Below are 18,583 nucleotides of genomic sequence, written 5' to 3'. Positions count from 1 at the left end.
CAAGCAGGAGAATTATTGTAGCGAGTAAATTCTTTTCTTCTTTTAGCACTTATTAGTGGCCTATAGTATTACTTACGGATTATTGATTTAAGCTGAACTCGATTCGAACAACATGGCGAAGTGATTTTTTCTATGCTTACATTTATGACATTATCGCAAACTGACACAAAAATCAATGTGTTTAAATATTTGAACCGTTCCACAAATATCCAAAATTAAAAAAAAAAATTGTGGAAGCATGCAGAACCACAGCTAAATCTTTTGGAAAATAAACTACTCGGCATTTGCGAGATCTGGTTTCATTTACCAAAAAAGCTCAAGCATTTTTAAAGAATGTAAATGTGTCATAAATACAACACAAATATTACGAAACGCTTGCATCGCGCCGAGTCAATTATTAACAGTAGTGATGTTTATTTACTGCCAATGCAACGTTGCCTTCCTTTGTAGCATTTTAACGCGAGTACCTGGTACCTGGCTCCGTGCATCGACCAAAAGCTACATCACACAAATCGTATGTATGGGGAAAGAGCTTGAAGTAGCAACAAAGGTTTGGGTCAGTCATGGACTCATCAGAACTAAGCTTACCTGTAGTTGCCGAAACACCTTATGACAGTAAAGTCGAAAAAATAGTTGCATCACGACAAGCGAAACGGGACGAAGAAAGCTGTCAAAGTTCTTTCTCAGATAATTTTGTAACAAAATTTGAAAACATTAATGGTGTCATTCAAGTTAATAATAGTTTGGACTCCGGTAGTGGGTCTACACAGGTTGTACAATCTAACACGGATATATTTTCAAATCCATTATCAACCACAGAAGATCAAATTGAAAGTGAGTTTGATGGGTCAGAATCACGACAAACAATACAACAGACAGGAATTGAAGAAAATGCTAAAAAGGATCCGGTACGTTCACATTTTTATCAGAAGCTGCTTTTAAAAGACAGCAAAAGCTAAATTCTATTAAGCTACAAAATTTGTATTTTTATCTTCATTGATAATATATACTGTAAGACTAACTGTTTTCCAGAACTTCCTATTGGCAGCGAGCTACATAGAAGATGCTCGGTTTGGGCGCACTTTAGACTACAACACCGATGATGCTTCTTTACTTTACTACCGGAGTTACAGTAATCCATATCTGAGCTGGGGAACTGTATTGTTTATGTGGTTTCTCTTGGCACTTGCTTTATTCGAAGACCCGGCAGTGCCTGGCTTGGAACTTCCATACTGGGTAGGCTAAGTAAAGATAGTTCAAAATTGTTTTAAGGTAGGGATGCAATTCCATGTAGTCTGTTCCTTGCTTTGTACAGGATAGAGTGGATTTAGATAAACGCTATAAGGATAATGACTATGAGTATCTGCGGCCCAAATATAAATTAATGAACAGTGAGAGTAAAATTTAAGACAAATATTAGCTTACGATATTAGATACAGTTTGGATGATTGTGGGGATTTGAAGGTTTTAAATATGATTTTAACAGGCTATTTTAATACTCAATATCAACAATAGCCTATCTTCCACACGCACAAGTTTTGATTTTCATAAGGCGTATTTATTTTTAGAATAGTGGCCACAGAATTCATCGAATTAAATAGAAACCAAAAAAGGAAAAACAGACCAAAATAAATCGTTTTCGCTTGCTTTACTGATGTTGACGTGCACTATGACAATGCACATCCCAAAAACAAAAAACATTCAATGTAGAATTTTAAGCATATGTGCTGCAATAAGTTGATGGTAATATTAAAAAAATTGTCCAATCACACTTAAAATTGTTTATAGGAGGTGGAAAGGTGGTTGCTCTTATATACAGTATAAGGTAGCATATAAATTAGTTAACTTTTAAACAAAAATACCGATACATCTGGACAATGTGTATGAACCGATACAGCAGGAACCGTTCAAGACATATTTAACAAAATGATAAATTAAGACAAAGCTGTATTCTACATGTTCAGGCTATGACTGCGCTATCTATTTCACTGGATGAATAGCGCAGTTCTGCTAGAAAAATAAAGAATTCTTATGAACATGAACATTTTTCAGTATTCAAAACTGTTAAGAATATTTGTACGTTAAAATACGGAATACCTTATTTAAAGCTTTTCACACCATTTCGCTTTATTTTCATTTCCTACGTTATAAAAGTATGAACCATCGGTTACATGATTGTGTTGCAATTCACTTCAATGTGATTAGTAACCTACTCACTTGTGCTTTGTTATCAGGCAACAATGCTCATGGAGTTACTCTGTCTAGCCGTGATCATATTTCGAATGATGCAACTTTCGAGGTTTGTGCCACGAAGATCTCTCATCACTGACCCAAAGAACATCGTGATTGCTGTCACTATACTGGTTGGTAACTTTTAAGCTTCTATACTTTATGGTTATGAAAACTTTGTCAGTGTTTCCCAAATCGGGAGCTATAACCCACAAAGGTGAGTCAAAAAGTAGTCTAATACAATTTTTTTTTCAGTCTTTGAAGAGAGAGCATAATCCAGGAGTGTCAAACTCAAATGCACCACGGACCAAAATTAAAACATCCGTAGAAGTCGCGGCCAGACTATTTCAATGTTTATTGCAAAATCTATTTCAAAGAACTTCTGACTTTGCAACAATAGGTGGTTTTGCCAGCGATTTTGAACGTATGGGCTGCGCATTTATCGAAACATGATTAAAGTTTAAAAAAAGTAAACTCAGGTCAAGTCATATCTAAAGTCAAGATAGGGCTATTAAATAAAGAAAAATATCAGTTGTATTCCTTGCTTATGGCTTTTAGTACAGCCTTTTCAGAGTAGCAAAGGAAAACAATATCCAAACTAAAATCGAAAAACACAAATATGCCTCTAAAATGCAAGGAAAAACCTACAAAAAGTTTACTTTGCTCATTTGTAACGCATACTACTTTAACCCCGATACTTGGCTTCTCATTTTGGATGCAAGTTTATCAATGTTTGGGGTCAAGCTCTCAGCTGAAGAAATCCTCGTGATTGAAGACAGGTGTTCATCAGTAAGGCGACTCCTGTGTGAATTTTTTTTTATTTTCTTCAAAAATCACCAGGTTTCTTGATTTTGGCAATAAATTTGTCAATATGGCCTCTCCAGAATGTCCTTCGATGAAGCATATTGAGGACTTTGGCTCGTGCAAATATGCACTGTACCAGTGTACAGTACTTATGGGCTAAACTAAACATTTATTAAGTTTTAATCACGTATAACTTCATTATTGTTTATTTTAGTTAATATGTAGGCTAAGCTTATTATTGATAAAAAGTGGAAGTTGTTTGTGATGCAGCATATCGGTGGGCCAGATTTAAAAGGAATTTAATACCATTCTAAGGGCAAAAAAATATTGCATCGCGGCCTGAATTGGCCCTCGGGCCGGGAGTTTGACACATATGGCATAACCTGTAAAATTCCTGCCAAAATTGGTTAAAAAATCTTCAAGAAATTCAGAAACTTGAGTCTAACTTGTGTAGCCTACGGTAGGCTATTTTTTATTTTCCAACCTATTAAGTTCTCAATTTGAGAACACCTCAGGTCTCGCAGGTCAACGTTTTGACGAAACAACAAAGAAAATACAGAAATCTGCACCATGCATTAAAGAAAACAAATAAGTTTGTCCTATGACAGATTTTGGCGTGTTCATAGGAGAAGTACTGTAGGTCTTCTATTGCTTTTTAATTAGAATCCATAGCCTTTGCTTTGCATTGTTATGGAGTCAAAGACGGTATCAGTTTCTAAGATAGTGGAATCAAAGTCGGATTTATTCAATGTGAAATCACCACCAGTGTATAAGGCACAACATAACCCAGACAACCAGTTTATCTGGTACACGTCTTTACCAGATCGGGTATGGATCTAACCAAATCTTTACCAGATGTGGATCAAATGAAGTGGTTGTCTGGGAAAGTACCATGATCAAGCTAAAACAAATTGAAGCATGACCACTAAAACAAAACAGGTTATGTTAGGAAGACTCTAATGAAATTTAACCTGCTACATTTTCTCAAATCTCAAACCTGCTATAACTTTAAACTACCAAACCTTTTACCGAAATGGCGCAACGGATCGTTCCGGATCGGTTTTACGACTTTTTAATAGGTTTATCATCGAAGGGGATTCTAATTAAAGTATGTTTGTGAAAACTAGGAAATGTAAGTGATCTTCCAACCTAAGAAGCATAACAAGGTTTATGTTTTCATAATAAAGGTCACTCTGATAGACATGGTTGTTTATGTTGGGATGGTCGAAAGCTCTGCAAAAACTCAAGCCATTCGCATTTCTCGTGCATTTCGACCCTTTTTCTTCATCAACATGAATGAGAGCCGTCAGGTGACGTAAACATTACAGTATAGAAAAAACATCACTTGTTCTTTTCATGTAGGCTACACGGGCATAAAGTGTGGTCGATCCTGTTTAATCGGACTTCATCGGAGCCAAGTCGAATTAATCCGATCAAGCAGGTGGACTAGTTTAAACAAGAAAAATCGCACAGAAAAATGTGGATTTGAAAAGTAGTCGGATTGACCTGATGATCCTAGTATAGTAAATCTGAGTATAAATTTTTAAAAATTTAAAAGAATCAACAAAATTATAAGCACTAAAAGTATTTTATATGTTACTTTTATATAAGAGCACTTTTGTTTTGTATACAGTACCCTATCCTATACACGTGCTGAACAGTGCAAGTTACACTTTTGCCCTGGCTCTATCATGAAAGATAAAAAGGTCTCTATAAAAATGGGAAAACAGTTATTTTTAAGAAAATTTGCTGAAGCTTGCTCAAAAAACTACTTTTTACAGGTTCGACGTGCTTTTCGTAACATTCGGAATACAGTTCCAGAAATTTTTAGCGTCCTAGTGTTGTTTTTCTTCAGCATATCTTTGTTCACTCTTCTCGCTTTCAAACTCTTTCAACTTCGAGAGTTAAAGTATCGAGGCGGAGAAGAATATTTCACAAACTACTGGGATTCTTTCTTTGATTTGTACGTTTTGGTTACAACAGCCAACAGCCCAGATGTCATGTGAGTGATTTATTGCTTGCGAATCACAGTTTTGTTAGTAAAGTGAGAAGAAGCATCGACTACACATGGATCTACTTTTACGTTTAGCAAGTGTTTTAGTGAAAATGTTCAATGCACAAACTGGAGTTGTTCGTATGATTCAAGAGTCTATTTGTTTTGTGATTAAAAGGACATGCTTGAAGACTTTGATAGGCTTTTTGCTCTGGAAAGCATAAGGACAAATAATTTCTACTGCGACTGTTCAAATAAAAAATATTTGAAAATGTGAAATATTTTTTTTAGATTCGAGCAAGAATGCTTGTAACCCTCTTTGTAGATGTAAAAAGTCTTTACCACCTATATTTGTCAACGGCAAAAAAAATTCATCATCCAATTCAAAAGCATAATAATATCACAAAGTTGCTGATAGGTCATATTCAGCTGCTTATAACAAAGCTGCAATCGTTATTTTGAAGAGAATTGCATTAATAATGACATCCATCATGCAATCTATGTTTTCGAGCGCTTTTGTCGACATCATGATGGTAAAGAAAAATCAACAATTTAGCGTATTGTGTGTATCGGCAGTCGAGTGTAGCAAGAATTGACAACGATAGACACTGTGTTTCACCCACCAAGCTGGGCTCATCAGTATCGCACCACTATATCATACCACAAATTTTTTGACCGCTGCTTGTTAAATTGTAAATGTAAATAAATGTTCAATAAAATGAAACACTTTTAACGAAATGCGTTTAATATCATCCTAAACGCAGACGCAGACTTGTCTTTGCAAAAAAAAAGCCTACTTCAGGCTTCACTCGCTTTCAGAGTAATCCACAGTAGAAGTTTAAAACTACAGTAGAAACTACATTTCCATAAATTAAGCAAAATTTTATTGTAAAATTTGATATATGTAGGATGCCAGCTTATGACAGCAGCACGTGGTTTTCTTTGTTCTTCATCTCTTATATCATCGTCAACACATATATTTTCATCAATCTGTTCTTGGCTGTAATTTACAACAGTTATCGAACTCATCTAAAGGTAAGGTTTATGAAGAAAAGACACGCTCTATCTTGTCTAGAGAAAAGAGAATTGCTTATGACTTCCTCTAGTTTTCAGATTGTTATTGCTGATTTAATTGTTGTTGCCACACAAACGCTTTACAAGAGGTTTTAAAGTTCAGAATCACCCGTCTGAGCGCCCTGCGTGCTCTACAGTTGCTTTAATCCTGCAATTTGCTAAAAGTGACGCTAAAACTTCGGATTTTTAGCCAGGGCCGTTGACAGGATTTCTCGGGCCTGGTACTAATTTATTTTTCGGGCCTCTTTCATCGACAATGTTATGAATATAAAACTTGCTGTTAAAATGAGGATGACACATGCCGTTCAAAGTAGAAAATTAACAGGAATAGACCAAACCCGATATGCCAAAAGCATGGTTGTTTAACAAATCTTGCCCAATCTTAAAATTTTCCGATCCGCAAAACTTACTATTTCTATTTAGCGGTTGCTTTTTTGAACTTTTATTTGTCACATGGCGTTAGAGTATTACTTCCCGATTCCATTGATGTTTTATTGGTTATTCTAGGCTCACCAGAAGAGAATCTACAGCAAAGTTAGTGCAGACGGTCAGAAAGTTTTCAATTTGATTTGGGAAAGGTTTTTGGGCCTAGGTTAAACATTTGATGATTGTTGCAATCTGAAAAGCGGCTTTGGTCTAATTTTTAGTCCAGAAATAAGGGTAGCAATCTTTTTACCTGTGCCATTTCAGTTTTTGAGTTTAAACAAACATTAGCATGTTTATTTTGAAATTCGTGTTTTGGGTTATATTTCACTAAATATTCGTGGTTAGGGAAATCACTATGCTAGACTAATTTTTTTTTTGTTATTCTGTTTGGTGGCTGAAGTAGCTATTTTACCACCAGAGAGTTGAAGGGGGCCCGGTACTTTACCATCTGACGGCTGAAGTGGCTGTTTTAACCTCTGATGGCAATTCGTTTAGATCTGAATATATTAAGATCTTGATAATGTTTGAAGTCGCGGGGAATCTTTTAAATCCGGGCCCCTTGAATATTTCGGGCCCGGGTCCAAAAGTACCACCTGGACCCCCTGTCAACGCCCCTGTTTTTAACAGTAGACTATCAAAAGCGCAAATCTTTATGATTTAAGTTGTTGTATTAAAAATGAGAGACAAGACTTGTTTGCACCTCGTGATGTAAATTTGAGGTCGTTTTTTTATTTAAATAATTTTGCGATGGGAAAATGTGTAAAAACTAGTTTTTGACACAAATATCATAAAGTTTAAACAATTTGTTACAAGACACTGTAAAATGTGTTGTTTTTTTAGACGGAAATTCGAGCTGCAGTTTTGTGGAAACGCAAAAGATTGGCAACTGCTTTTGATATTTTAAAAGAAAGTGAAGAAAATCCTGTGATTACTTTTCAAACTTGGAAGAAAGTGATGGAAAGTCTAACGAAACCTCCTACGTTCGCAAAGGTGGGCCAAGTACAAGAAAAACATGAGTTGTTATTCCACAACTTATGATCATGCAACGATGTAAAAAAATTGTTCTGTTCTTGCATATCGTTAAAGCAAACTCAAAACACAAATGAACAATTTTACAAGTCTTGTATCATGTTTTCCAAAATAAGGACAGGCCTGTGGTACCGGTAAGGAAAGAGATTAGATTAGACTTTTCACTTGAGATTAGACTTTTAACTTTGCTAACAAAATAAGGAAAGAGATTAGATTAGACTTTTCACTTGAGATTAGACTTTTCACTTTACTAACAAAATAAAAAAGAGATTAGATTAAACTTTTTACTTGAGATTAGACTTTTCACTTTACTAACAAAATAAGGAAAGAGATTCAAACTTTTGAAGCGATGGCGTTGGCGTCTCGCCGACGCTCCATCACCATATGAGCCCGCCTCGATAGCTCAGCTGGTTAGCGCGTGACTTCTGGAACAAAGAAACTTAAAGATCAAGCGGCGTTGGTTCGACTCTCGGGGTGTGCGCTTGAGCAACGCACGTTAAGGTCTGCTCTCCATATTCAGCGTCATCCAATGGATGGAATAATTCCCAGGCAACAAGGCTTCAAAAACAGGAAACTTCACTCTGTCAATCTAGGTGACTGGGCCTGCGTCAGTGATTCAAAGCCTTTGCAAGTATGCAAAACTTTCAGAATTAAGCTCTGCTATTCCAGTTCTTCTATTCCAGTCCGAGGATAAAGATTCAATCAATCATTACCAGCTGTCATTCACATAGAAGTTTCAAAACATTAAACTGCAAAGCTTATGATAACTATTGAATTTATACTGTCGAATCTAACAACATTCAAAACTAAAAGTTTCCTTGACAAAATCTGAGTGTCTGAACTTCAGCTGGGCGTAGGTACCTTAGTCCTGTCGCGAAATCTTCAAGACAGACAAGCTTGCTTTTCTTCACTGCTCCATTTCACTCAGTAGTCTGGCATGCGTTAACGTTAATTAACTAAACTGTCATCAGTTTGTGTTTGGTAATTTTAACACGCTTCAAGTTAGAATATTGATTTCATACGGAATGCAAAGCAACAATCTACTTTTTCAACAGATGAGTTTATACTGGGAAGTTTTAAACCGGGAAAGAGATCCAGAAAAAGACATCAGTGGATGCGTTGTTGGAAAAGAAGACTTTCTTCAAACAGCGAACTTGTTGAACGTGTTTATAGTCGAAGGCACAGCAAGAGGCAATATTTTCGCCCGCTATGCATCAGAAGTTTATTTTTCAAAACCTAGCAGATGGCTAAGAAAATGCGTTAACCACATGTAAGAACTTTGACTTGATGAATTTGCAATTTTACTAAAACAATCCAGGTTTTGTCATTAGAGTTGTAGCGTCGATAAAGGAAGAGTTTTGATTTCTAAAGTGTGTTTTAATAATAAAATTCAAGCATTAAGAGTTTTGAAATGTTTGAAACTTGAAAAAGTGTCGTAAAGATTGTGTTATTGGAGTGGCTAACTTGTTTTTGCTGATATATTAAATGCCTCATACTGAACCCGAGTATGGTGAGAGACGCTTCATGGCTGGTCAGAAACCAACTTTATTTTCATGTGTTTCAAAATACAGGTGTACTCATGTAGAGTAGGCCTAATGTAGAGGTGCAATATGTCAATGATTTACCTGGAAAGCAGGAGCAATCACATTTTACCTAAATTACTGCAAGTTTATTCAAGTCTTCCAAATTCTACTATTTGCTTGTTTCAGAGCATTTGTTTACTTTTTTGATGTTCTTATTATTTGTAACGCCATTTGCATTGGCTTGGATTGGGAGAGTACGGAATGGTTTTTTCTTTCAGTTTTCATGATGGAAATTATTTTAAAGATTTATACTCTGGGCCCCAGAGAATATTTTAGCTTTGAAAGGCTTTGGAATTGGTGAGACCACAATTTTGTTTTAAGCATGTTATAACTTAAACATAGGTTTTGTGCTTGAAATATCTTACAACAAATTTTAACCTGATGCAAATTGAAAATCGACACAAGCAAATCCACATCGTGGGATTAAAGTAAAAAAAGCTTCCAACAAATTTAAATAGTTTATATATAAGGCATCAGTTTGATGTAGTATTATTGTAGTAGCCTACATGAAGTATCAGAATTGTAAATTATTCTCATCGTTAGTGAGATACTGTAGTCTACTGTGCACGTTTTAAAATATTACAAAGACAAATTTCCACTTACTAAACAACAAAAGCTACCATTGGACCAACACCACCTATACAGACAAACACCAAATCGACTCTTTGATGTTGTGTACCCATCTTCATCCAAGACTTAGAATCTTTTAGACAACGTTTAATCCTACTTATATTTCAGGTTTGATTTCACTATTATTTTGGCCGCATTCATTGCCACAGTCATAGAAGCAAGTTTATCAGAACGTAAGTGAATTGCTACATTTAAAAAGTCATAAAATTATGTATTGATAAAGTCACTAAGGCGAGATTTACACCGAACATACAAAACTGTCTTCAGCATACAAAAACGTCGCCCGAAAAATGGCGCATGTTCATTTCCTTTTACCATTCAAATTAGAAATACAATTTAGAAAAATACAATTTCTGGTGTGAATGGTAAAGGGAAAACATGCGTCAGTTTTTGGTGCGACGTTCGTGCATGCTGAAGACAGTTTTGTTTGTATCTCGTCTAAGAAAAATTTGACCAGCAACAAATCAAAAAAATACTAGTTTTAAAACAAAGACATCGAGTTTATTGCTTTTTCATCTTTTAACTGTTTTTTGTTTAGTTGACAGTTTTCCGAGGGAAGCCCTGGACTTTCTTATGGTTATGAGATGTTTACGTTTGTTAAAGATTGTCAGCTCAATTGAGCGGTTTCAAATTATCGTGAGGACAGTTCTCAATATTTTACCCTCGTTAATGATATACGGTGGAGTGCTGCTGGTATGTAAAGTTTGTTTTAACTAAAACAGTTAATCAGTTAAAAATAAACGAAATAAAGTATAGGTTAGCGCAAAATGAACAAAACCGTCTTACAAACAAACATAAAATCACCCCAAAAGAGTTTTTATTTTCCAACAACTACAAGTACGGTACCAAAGAGTTTAGATATTCAGAAAAGAATGTGCAACTCCGTTATTTTGTTTTCATTTGAAATAGGCTTAGTGTACAGTATTAGCTTACTTATAGCTATTTGTATAACAAATTAAATCGGTTTGGTGAGATAGAACTATAAAATCATACAAAGAAAACTTTTATCCCACTATCTGACAAAACGTTTACTGTATCAAAACTTTAATAAATTTTTAGGCTTAATTCAGTTTGTCAGTGTTGTACATGAAACATAGTTTTTGCTGAATACAATTACTACGCAGATGATTTATTATTTATTTGCCATTATTGGAATGGAAAGTTTTGGAGGAAAAATATCTTTTGTTAATGACGGAACTCCAGCAACAGAAAACATGTGCAACAACATTAAATTAAAGGATTCAGAATTTCTTCGGGTTGGATATTGCAACAACAATTTCAACGACATCTTGCACTCTCTAGTTACATTGGTGGAACTTACGGTTGTGAATCAATGGCATAATATCCTTTTTAAAACTTCAGTGTTCTTTACGCTACAACGAAGGCTTTACATCAATTAACGTAAATGTTACAAAATATTTATGATGTTTTATAAGATGTGTCGTTTTTTTGGATGGCGACCACAAAACAAAAGCTCCCAGTTGAAGCCTTGCTTGTAAATAGTCTAGCTAGGCTACTACCTTCTGCTAAAAATTAAATCAAGTTTTATTCAAAACATAGCTCAGGCTATGTCCATTGTAGCCAAACCATTTCTTAAAAGATATTCAAGCATTGAAAAAACTTTTTCTTTACAGTATAACAAAGTTCTAGCTTAAATGTAGGCTACTGTTTCTTCTAACGCAGTAACTGGTACTAACAAGTATCAATGAAGTTGTAAACATTAGAGCACAGTATCGTGCACTTGTGCATGATCACCGTTCAAAAGCGGTTATCCTATTTTTGTAATAGTCGGCTAATCGTTTGAAAGGTTTATTGTTCCTTATAACAGTGCACTCATTACTCTTGGTTATTCTTTGGTAACAAGCAAAGCTGCAAGAGTATATTTCATAAGCTTCCATCTCATTGTCGTGATTTTAATCATGAAGTAAGTAACCTAACAGGATAATTTTTTTTAGACATAACTAGCTTTCATTATAGAAATACTTTAAAAATAAAGATAAGTGGGTGCAAAATGGGATTTGATGCCGAATTGTGAATTGCAATATATTTAGTTTGACTTTATTTCTCTGTTTATAACGCTATTAAACTATTAAATTGGGGTTGGAAAGAATTTATTGAAGTCAAAGTTGGTTAATTGAGTTTGCCTACACACGACAACGCTAGGTGGCTAGCCATGGGCGGTCCAAATCTGTTAAAAGTATTACGTGAGAACTCGTTCATTTGTAGACTGCTTATATTCATTACTTATGCATAGGACACCCCTTGTAGGCTACATGAAACCATTTTTTTTTCAACTTTTTATTTCGCCTTGTGTACATTTTAGACTTTCTTCTGATTGGACGAGTTTTGCGAGTGCTTTTATGTTTTGTTGGCAAAATTTTTGTTAATATATTAAAGAAAATGCAATTACAATTCCATAATAATTTACGTTAGTGTAAGTAACCAAGTGTTGATGATTACATGCCTCATGAGGATGATTGTGACATCACTTGTATTGATATGCACTAACAAATGATATACGGTACTTTGAGTTATAAAATGGTCAGACTGCTCAAACAAACAAGACATTAGCTCTTCTTTACGAAATCTTTAATGAAACAAAACAGCGAAATTTAGATGTGTTAACTTTACTTTGACTAACAAAACTTGTTCATAGAAGTTCTGAGCAACCAAAATAAGCTTTGGTACAGGTAGGCTACCATTGATAAAAAAATATACGCCAGCAAATATCAAAATTTGTTGGTTGCAACGGACTTTTTATAAAGTGATTAACTGTTTCTACAATTTTAGCATCATTGTGGCATTTGTTTTGGAAGCATTTATCTTGGAATATTCTCTTTGTAAAACGCATATTGAAACTGAAGTTGAGAAGACTATCAGAAGTCTCGGGCTGATGGCAAACCAGTGAGTTTCTTTTCTGTTATTTTAATTGTACTGGTACTATGATTTCTAGCTTCAGTAGCCTACAAAGTAGGATATCGATGAAGTATTTCAGTGTAAAGATTGCTTATATAACAGCTTTCAAATAGGCAAGACCAATATTAAAATAAAGGTTAAAAGCTTGAAACACCAAGCCAAAGGTTTTTCTTTTTTACTTTCGTTAATTCCTTTTCGAAAATCTAAACATAAATTTACTCCTTTGATAGAAGAAATTTATCTTTGGAGATTAATGCACCCCAGGTTGAAAGCTCTTGCACCAGACTAGTTAAACTTTTGTCTGGCTCAAGAGACTGATTTAAAAGTGAAAAAAAAAAAAACATATCCTGCTTTCTTTTACAATTTTGATTTTAAAATGAGTTAGGCCTATTTTGTATTCTGTTAATAATATTTTGCCAGTAATGATGCAAGATAGGGGTTCTGTCATAAACTCTGAACATCTGTTGCTTGAAACATCTATAGAAACGTCAATGAAGTACATCATGATCGTACCCAACTCATCGATGAAAACGATACAGGCGATGTGCCAGAATACTCTGGCACAATACATATCCAATATCAAAAGGGTCCAAAACATAGGTTCAAAATAAATCAAGGTAACTGTCATTGACATATAAAAAGGAACAATTTACTTAATAAAGTAAGAAAACATAACTGCTGTGGCAAAAGAATCAAATTTTACACTTCATTTGTCAAACAAATATATTTGATAACCTATTTGAAGACAAATTTTATTCAGTCTGCAGCGTTTTAGTTTATATAATTTTGAAGAAATGCAGTTTTGTTGATAACTTGTTTCACTTAGAAATCACTTAAATGTTGAAGAGGAATTTACAAGTAGCCTACAGAAACGTTTTAATGATACAGTTCATTTTTCCAATTAATGCCGTTTTCCTCTCAAGCGTCGGCAAGGAATAATAATTTTGTTGTGAATTTTCAGGACATAAAAACGTAGAAGTACTTCTGCAACGAATGTTTGAAGACGAAATGGCGCACGACAGTAACAACACATCGCCGCCCAGTGACGATACTTCACCAGTAACATTAACGTTTAAAGGCGTAACGGAAACTTCGCTGAATGTTTAGTCCCTCGCCACAACTGCAAAAACTGAATTCATTTTCAGAATAAACTGTCGAGGTTGATTTTTTATATCTATGTAAAGGGTCAAGTAGTGCCCAGACTCTACAAAGATTTTTCATTGTGATAGAATTCCTTTGCTGAAGGCCCACCGGGAGGGATTTTAACTAGAGTTGTTGTGGTTTAACACCTTGTTGTTGCCTACTTGCACGTAGGCAACAGTACGCTACTGATTAATATAAATACGCTGCTGAAAGCTATAAGTACTGCATTTTGAGCCACTATGTTTTTAAGTACCGAGAAAATACAGGATGTTTATAACAAGTGGTAATAAATTTAATAGTTTCTGCAGCTGCCTAACAAAAAAAAATTAATTTTTTCTTTTGTTATTTATTCAACAATTTTAGTTAGCTTACGACCAACAATGTGCATGGAATAGCTGGATGGCTTCCTCTTATAGGCTATTGCATTATGTCGTGATCAAGGTATTATTGGAATTCACAGACATAACCTGAAAAAAAAACGTTACCAATTTTTGATTGATTGAAAATCGAAATACTAAAGCAGGACATCTTGGTTTGGTCTTTAAGTATGACATTAATGATTGCAATATTAACAGCATCAACAAGCAGCACCAGATGTCATCTTCCATCTTGATCTTGTTTTTTGTACCCTAAATAAAACTACCGGCTCCAAAGAAGAAATGTTATATCCTACTGCTGCATGCTTTTTGTAGTTGAAGACAAAACCTTGTTAGAATTGCCTTGCACATCTACCGACAATCACCGTCAACGTCAGTTAATGAAAATGAAAAAAACCTTGTAGCCTAACCTTTTTCAGATAAACTTTACATAACTTATGAAGAGACCTGCTCTAACATTATGATTGTAAATTGCTCATGTCAAAGGTAGCCTACTCAACCAGTAGACCGCAATCTGTCTGAAAGACAGCAGATTAATACCAATATCTCGACCACCGGCGATGTAACAAAGAAAAGTGTTATCTTGCTGTGTCTCGTAAGTTTGGTTTTTGAATCTTTATCCTTGGACTGACAAAGCCTTGACAGGTTATTCCTGGTAGCTTCGCATACTTGTAGAAGCTTATGACGCAGGTCCGGTTACCCAGATTTACAGAGTGAAGTTTTCCGATTGATGCAGTGTTGTTACTGGAGAATTATCCCATTCATTGGTTGCTGAATGGAGAGCAGTCCTTTCAAAGCAGTCCTTGCGCTTAAACAACGTATACCCCGAGAGTCGAATCAGCGCCCCTTAATTTTGAATCGGTCGAGTAACCACTCAGCTAACGGGGCTAACAAGTGATTGTCCCTTAGCAGAAAAAAGAGTTTTATGTTGAAACTTGGAAATACAGTAGAAAGTTTTGCAAATAGGCTTTAGTTTTGCAAGCAACTTGTCAGTACGGTATATGATGATAAGCTTGCATTCACAGTAATAAGAATTGTTTTCCGCCAATTCTTCTATCAGCTAGATTAAAGATCACAGCGGTTAAACACTCTGATATGTTAACATGACTGATGTCATATAGGTACGAGCCATGAGAAGTAGGAGAAATAGCTCCTCGGTGTTAAAAAAATTTTGAATTCAGGACAACACCTATAGCCTACATTTTAAATGATAATTACAATTCCGGCTGAGCAAAAATTGCCCCAATTAACAAATAAACAAAGTTTACATATTGTATGTGTCACTGTCTGCAGCAATTGCACGAAGTTTCCTATGTAGGTTACAGCCATAGACACCTTAAATAGAAGGACTAGTATCTGCTATGCTCGGTATTTGGAACTTGGGTCCCAACTCCAAACTTGGGTCCATCTAAAATGTGGTATAAATTATTCATAAAACTTTGCTTTTAATGTCTTTCACAGGGTTTTGGGGGGCAAGGATTCCATTTTTCACACTTGTTTTGTTCTAAAATATCAATAAAAGGTCTTTTGAAGCTTATTAGTCGCAAAAATATTACAATTTTGGCAAAAATGGGTGTTTTTTTTACTTAAATCAATGGAACAAGAATTAAATTAAATTTTACACACCTTTTCACTATCTTATATGATGAACACCCGCAAAATTTGAGTGAAATTTATTGAGGAACACGAGAGTTATAAAGCATTTAGTTTGGGGAGGTCTGCCGAGGGGGCACAATTTTTTTACTTTTGGCCATGTTTGAGGTCCTATTACTGCTTAAGTAAATTAGGTAAGAACCTAATTTTTTTTACAGGTGATAGTACTGCTGCCACATATTGAAAAAATAACATCGTTCACATTGTCACTCTAAAAGGTCAAAGGTCAAAGACATCCAAATGTGGTCGTTTCCAGCTCTCGGTTAAAATTTTCCAAACTTAACCTTGCCAAGATCCTATTTTTGATTGGTTTTGGCTGACATTTAGTAGAAATGTTGTTTACAGGATTCTCTATGAACTGAGAAAATTTCAATACAAAATATTAAAGGGGTTGGGAGGTATTTAATGTGAAACATGAGTCGAAATGACAAAAAGCAAAAAAGAGGTCCTTTTAATATCCCGGTTACCCATGACCCCAGTAAAAATTTACACTGAAATGTCATAGAGAATCCTATAAACAACATTTCCACTAAATTTCAGCCAAAACCAATCAAAAATAGGGTCTTAGCAAGGTTTTAAAATTTTGGAAAATTTTAACCGAGAGCTGGAAACGGCCACATTTGGATGTCTATGACCAGTGGCGTACGCAGGATTTTCCCAAGAGGGGGGCCATTGAGAGTAGCATAGCCAGGAATTTTGAAAGGGGGGATTTTGACGACCGGCTGGCGAAGCCCGACGGCGTTTTCGCTTAAGACGACACCCAGCGGCGGGGGGTCTGGGGGCCTCCCCCAGAAAAATTTGAAAAATTACTTTGAATTTGGTGCATTCTGAGAGCATTTTCAACAAAAATGTGGGTATGAACATTCCTGTAAAATTGTGCTGTCAGGTGGCATAGCAAAAGGATAAGATCATGTTTTCTTCGGCATTTTTCGGAAATAAAGCTAAGTCTCTATGTTTTCTTGTTGTTAATTCCTGGCTGAGATGATTGAATGTTTGGTATTGGCAAAACTCGCTCTTTTAATGCAGTTTTGTTTAAAATTAGGCTAGTTTTTTCAGACTGAAAGCATCATTCCCAAGCATAAAGAGACTGAAAGCATCATTCTCAATATCGTGACATCACACGCGTGCCAAGTGGGGTTGAACCCCCCCCTCCCTTGGCTACGCCACTGGCCATTGATATCCCAGACGTCTTCATGATATCCCAGTATGGTTTTAGTTTAGACTATATCCATTTTTCTCTCACTAATCACTATAATAGGCTTACAGAACACTATGCTACATTGGCATACCTGGGGTGGGGTAGGTGGATTGGGCCATGTATTTCGTATTGGCTTAGTCTATAAAACAACATTGTTACAGTAATTGTTTTGACAGAGCAATGCAAAACATATTAAATGCCTTAATCTACGTCGTTAACTACTAAAACATTTTTAAGGGGGGGGGGGGGGCATGGCCCAATGGCCCCCCCTGCGTACGCCACTGTCTATGACCTTTGACCTTTTAAAGTGACAATACGAACGATGTTATTTTTTCAATATTTGGCAGAAGTACTATCACCTGTAAAAAAATTTAGGTTTCTATACCTAATTTACTTAAAATTTACTTAAGTAGTAATAGGACCTCAAACATGGCCAAAAGTAAAAAAATTGTGCCCAGGCATGTATTTATGAACAAAACTTGTTTTATAACAAGTAGCAGTTAGCAAGACGTCTTCTTCTGGGTAGCTGGATGGAGCTCGGGATAGAGCGTCGGGGATTTTATGGTTTTTGCCTTTTCTCCAGACAGTTTTAAATATGTATTGTACCAAATACCAATGTACCCCCAAGCTTTTCTTTCAGCCGTTGAATTGTGAGATCGTCCACCATATTCAAAGTTTGATTGTCCAGGATTGACTTTAATGACTTATGATCCACGACTATGGGAACGTTCAAATATTACGTAACGCTTTTTTTCCGAATTTTTGACACCCCCTCCCCCATGTAACGCTTTTTCACTACGAATTCAGCACAAAAAACTACCATTCCGTAACGTTTTGCTTGAACCCCCTCCCCCCCGATGTGACGCTAACGTAACGCTTTGCATAAACCCTCCTCCCAGGCATTACGTAATATTTGAACGTTCCCTATGTCGAACGTAGGCAAACCGTTGAGATAAATTAACATTTCTTTATTGCCCATAGGCTACTACTGCAAGTAATTCTTTTTCGACCATAGCATAGGCCTACATGGATTCTGTTTCAGTCATGAACCGAGATCCTGCCTTTGTGAGCTTCCGTGTGTCTTTACACTGTTTCTAGTCTATTACTGTTCTACCATTTATCTATAGTCTACTCTAGATCTCTCTGAATTTTTGAGTAAACTAGAATTTTACTGAAGTCTTCAAAAAGTTTGGTCTATCAAATTAGTCGGAAATGTAAATGATTATTATTTAATGATGTCATATATCCTAATATTGTGGGAAATTATACGACAAGTTTTACAACGCAGATAAAGCACTCGCAAAGCTTCTACAAGTATGCAAAACTTCCTGGAATTGCCTATCAAGACTTTGTCAGTCCGAGGATAAAAATTCAAAATCACACCAACCAATGGTGGGAGTGTTCTGTTGATCAAACAATTTACGCAGTTAGGCAAATTGTAGGAAATTTGTAGAAGCCTACTGAACGCCTAATACAAAAGCAAATACTGCTTTTCAAACAAATTTATCAATTCGCAGCTTTGCGCTAC

At 35.6% G+C, this 18,583-nt stretch overlaps 1 protein-coding gene across 1 annotated transcript; it reads left to right on the top strand.

Annotated features, from left to right (window-relative positions):
* The first annotated feature begins 2,313 nt into the window (after positions 1–2,313).
* On the top strand, positions 2,314–14,466 carry LOC145774607 (two pore calcium channel protein 1-like). Its single transcript, XM_082585882.1, has 14 exons — positions 2,314–2,363; positions 4,221–4,343; positions 4,815–5,035; positions 5,935–6,061; positions 7,367–7,516; positions 8,611–8,825; positions 9,265–9,435; positions 9,877–9,941; positions 10,307–10,461; positions 10,893–11,109; positions 11,602–11,692; positions 12,559–12,672; positions 13,168–13,301; positions 13,646–14,466. Exons 2-14 carry the CDS (start codon positions 4,236–4,238, stop codon positions 13,789–13,791), a joined length of 1,914 nt encoding a protein of 637 aa, XP_082442008.1. The 5' UTR covers positions 2,314–2,363; positions 4,221–4,235; the 3' UTR covers positions 13,792–14,466.
* Positions 14,467–18,583: the final 4,117 nt, after the last annotated feature.

This window comes from Aplidium turbinatum, chromosome 7 (genome assembly GCF_918807975.1).
Source record: "Aplidium turbinatum chromosome 7, kaAplTurb1.1, whole genome shotgun sequence".
NCBI lineage: Eukaryota > Metazoa > Chordata > Ascidiacea > Aplousobranchia > Polyclinidae > Aplidium > Aplidium turbinatum.
This window is presented reverse-complemented; position numbering and strand designations above follow the sequence as displayed.

Coding starts and splice junctions, on each gene's coding strand:
- LOC145774607 (XM_082585882.1), top strand. CDS start 4,236: ATGGTTGTTTATGTTGGGATGGTCGAAAGCTCTGCAAAAACTCAAGCC. Junction 4,344..4,814: donor ACATGAATGAGAGCCGTCAG/GTGACGTAAACA, acceptor TACTTTTTACAG/GTTCGACGTGCTTTTCGTAA. Junction 9,436..9,876: donor TTTGAAAGGCTTTGGAATTG/GTGAGACCACAA, acceptor CTTATATTTCAG/GTTTGATTTCACTATTATTT.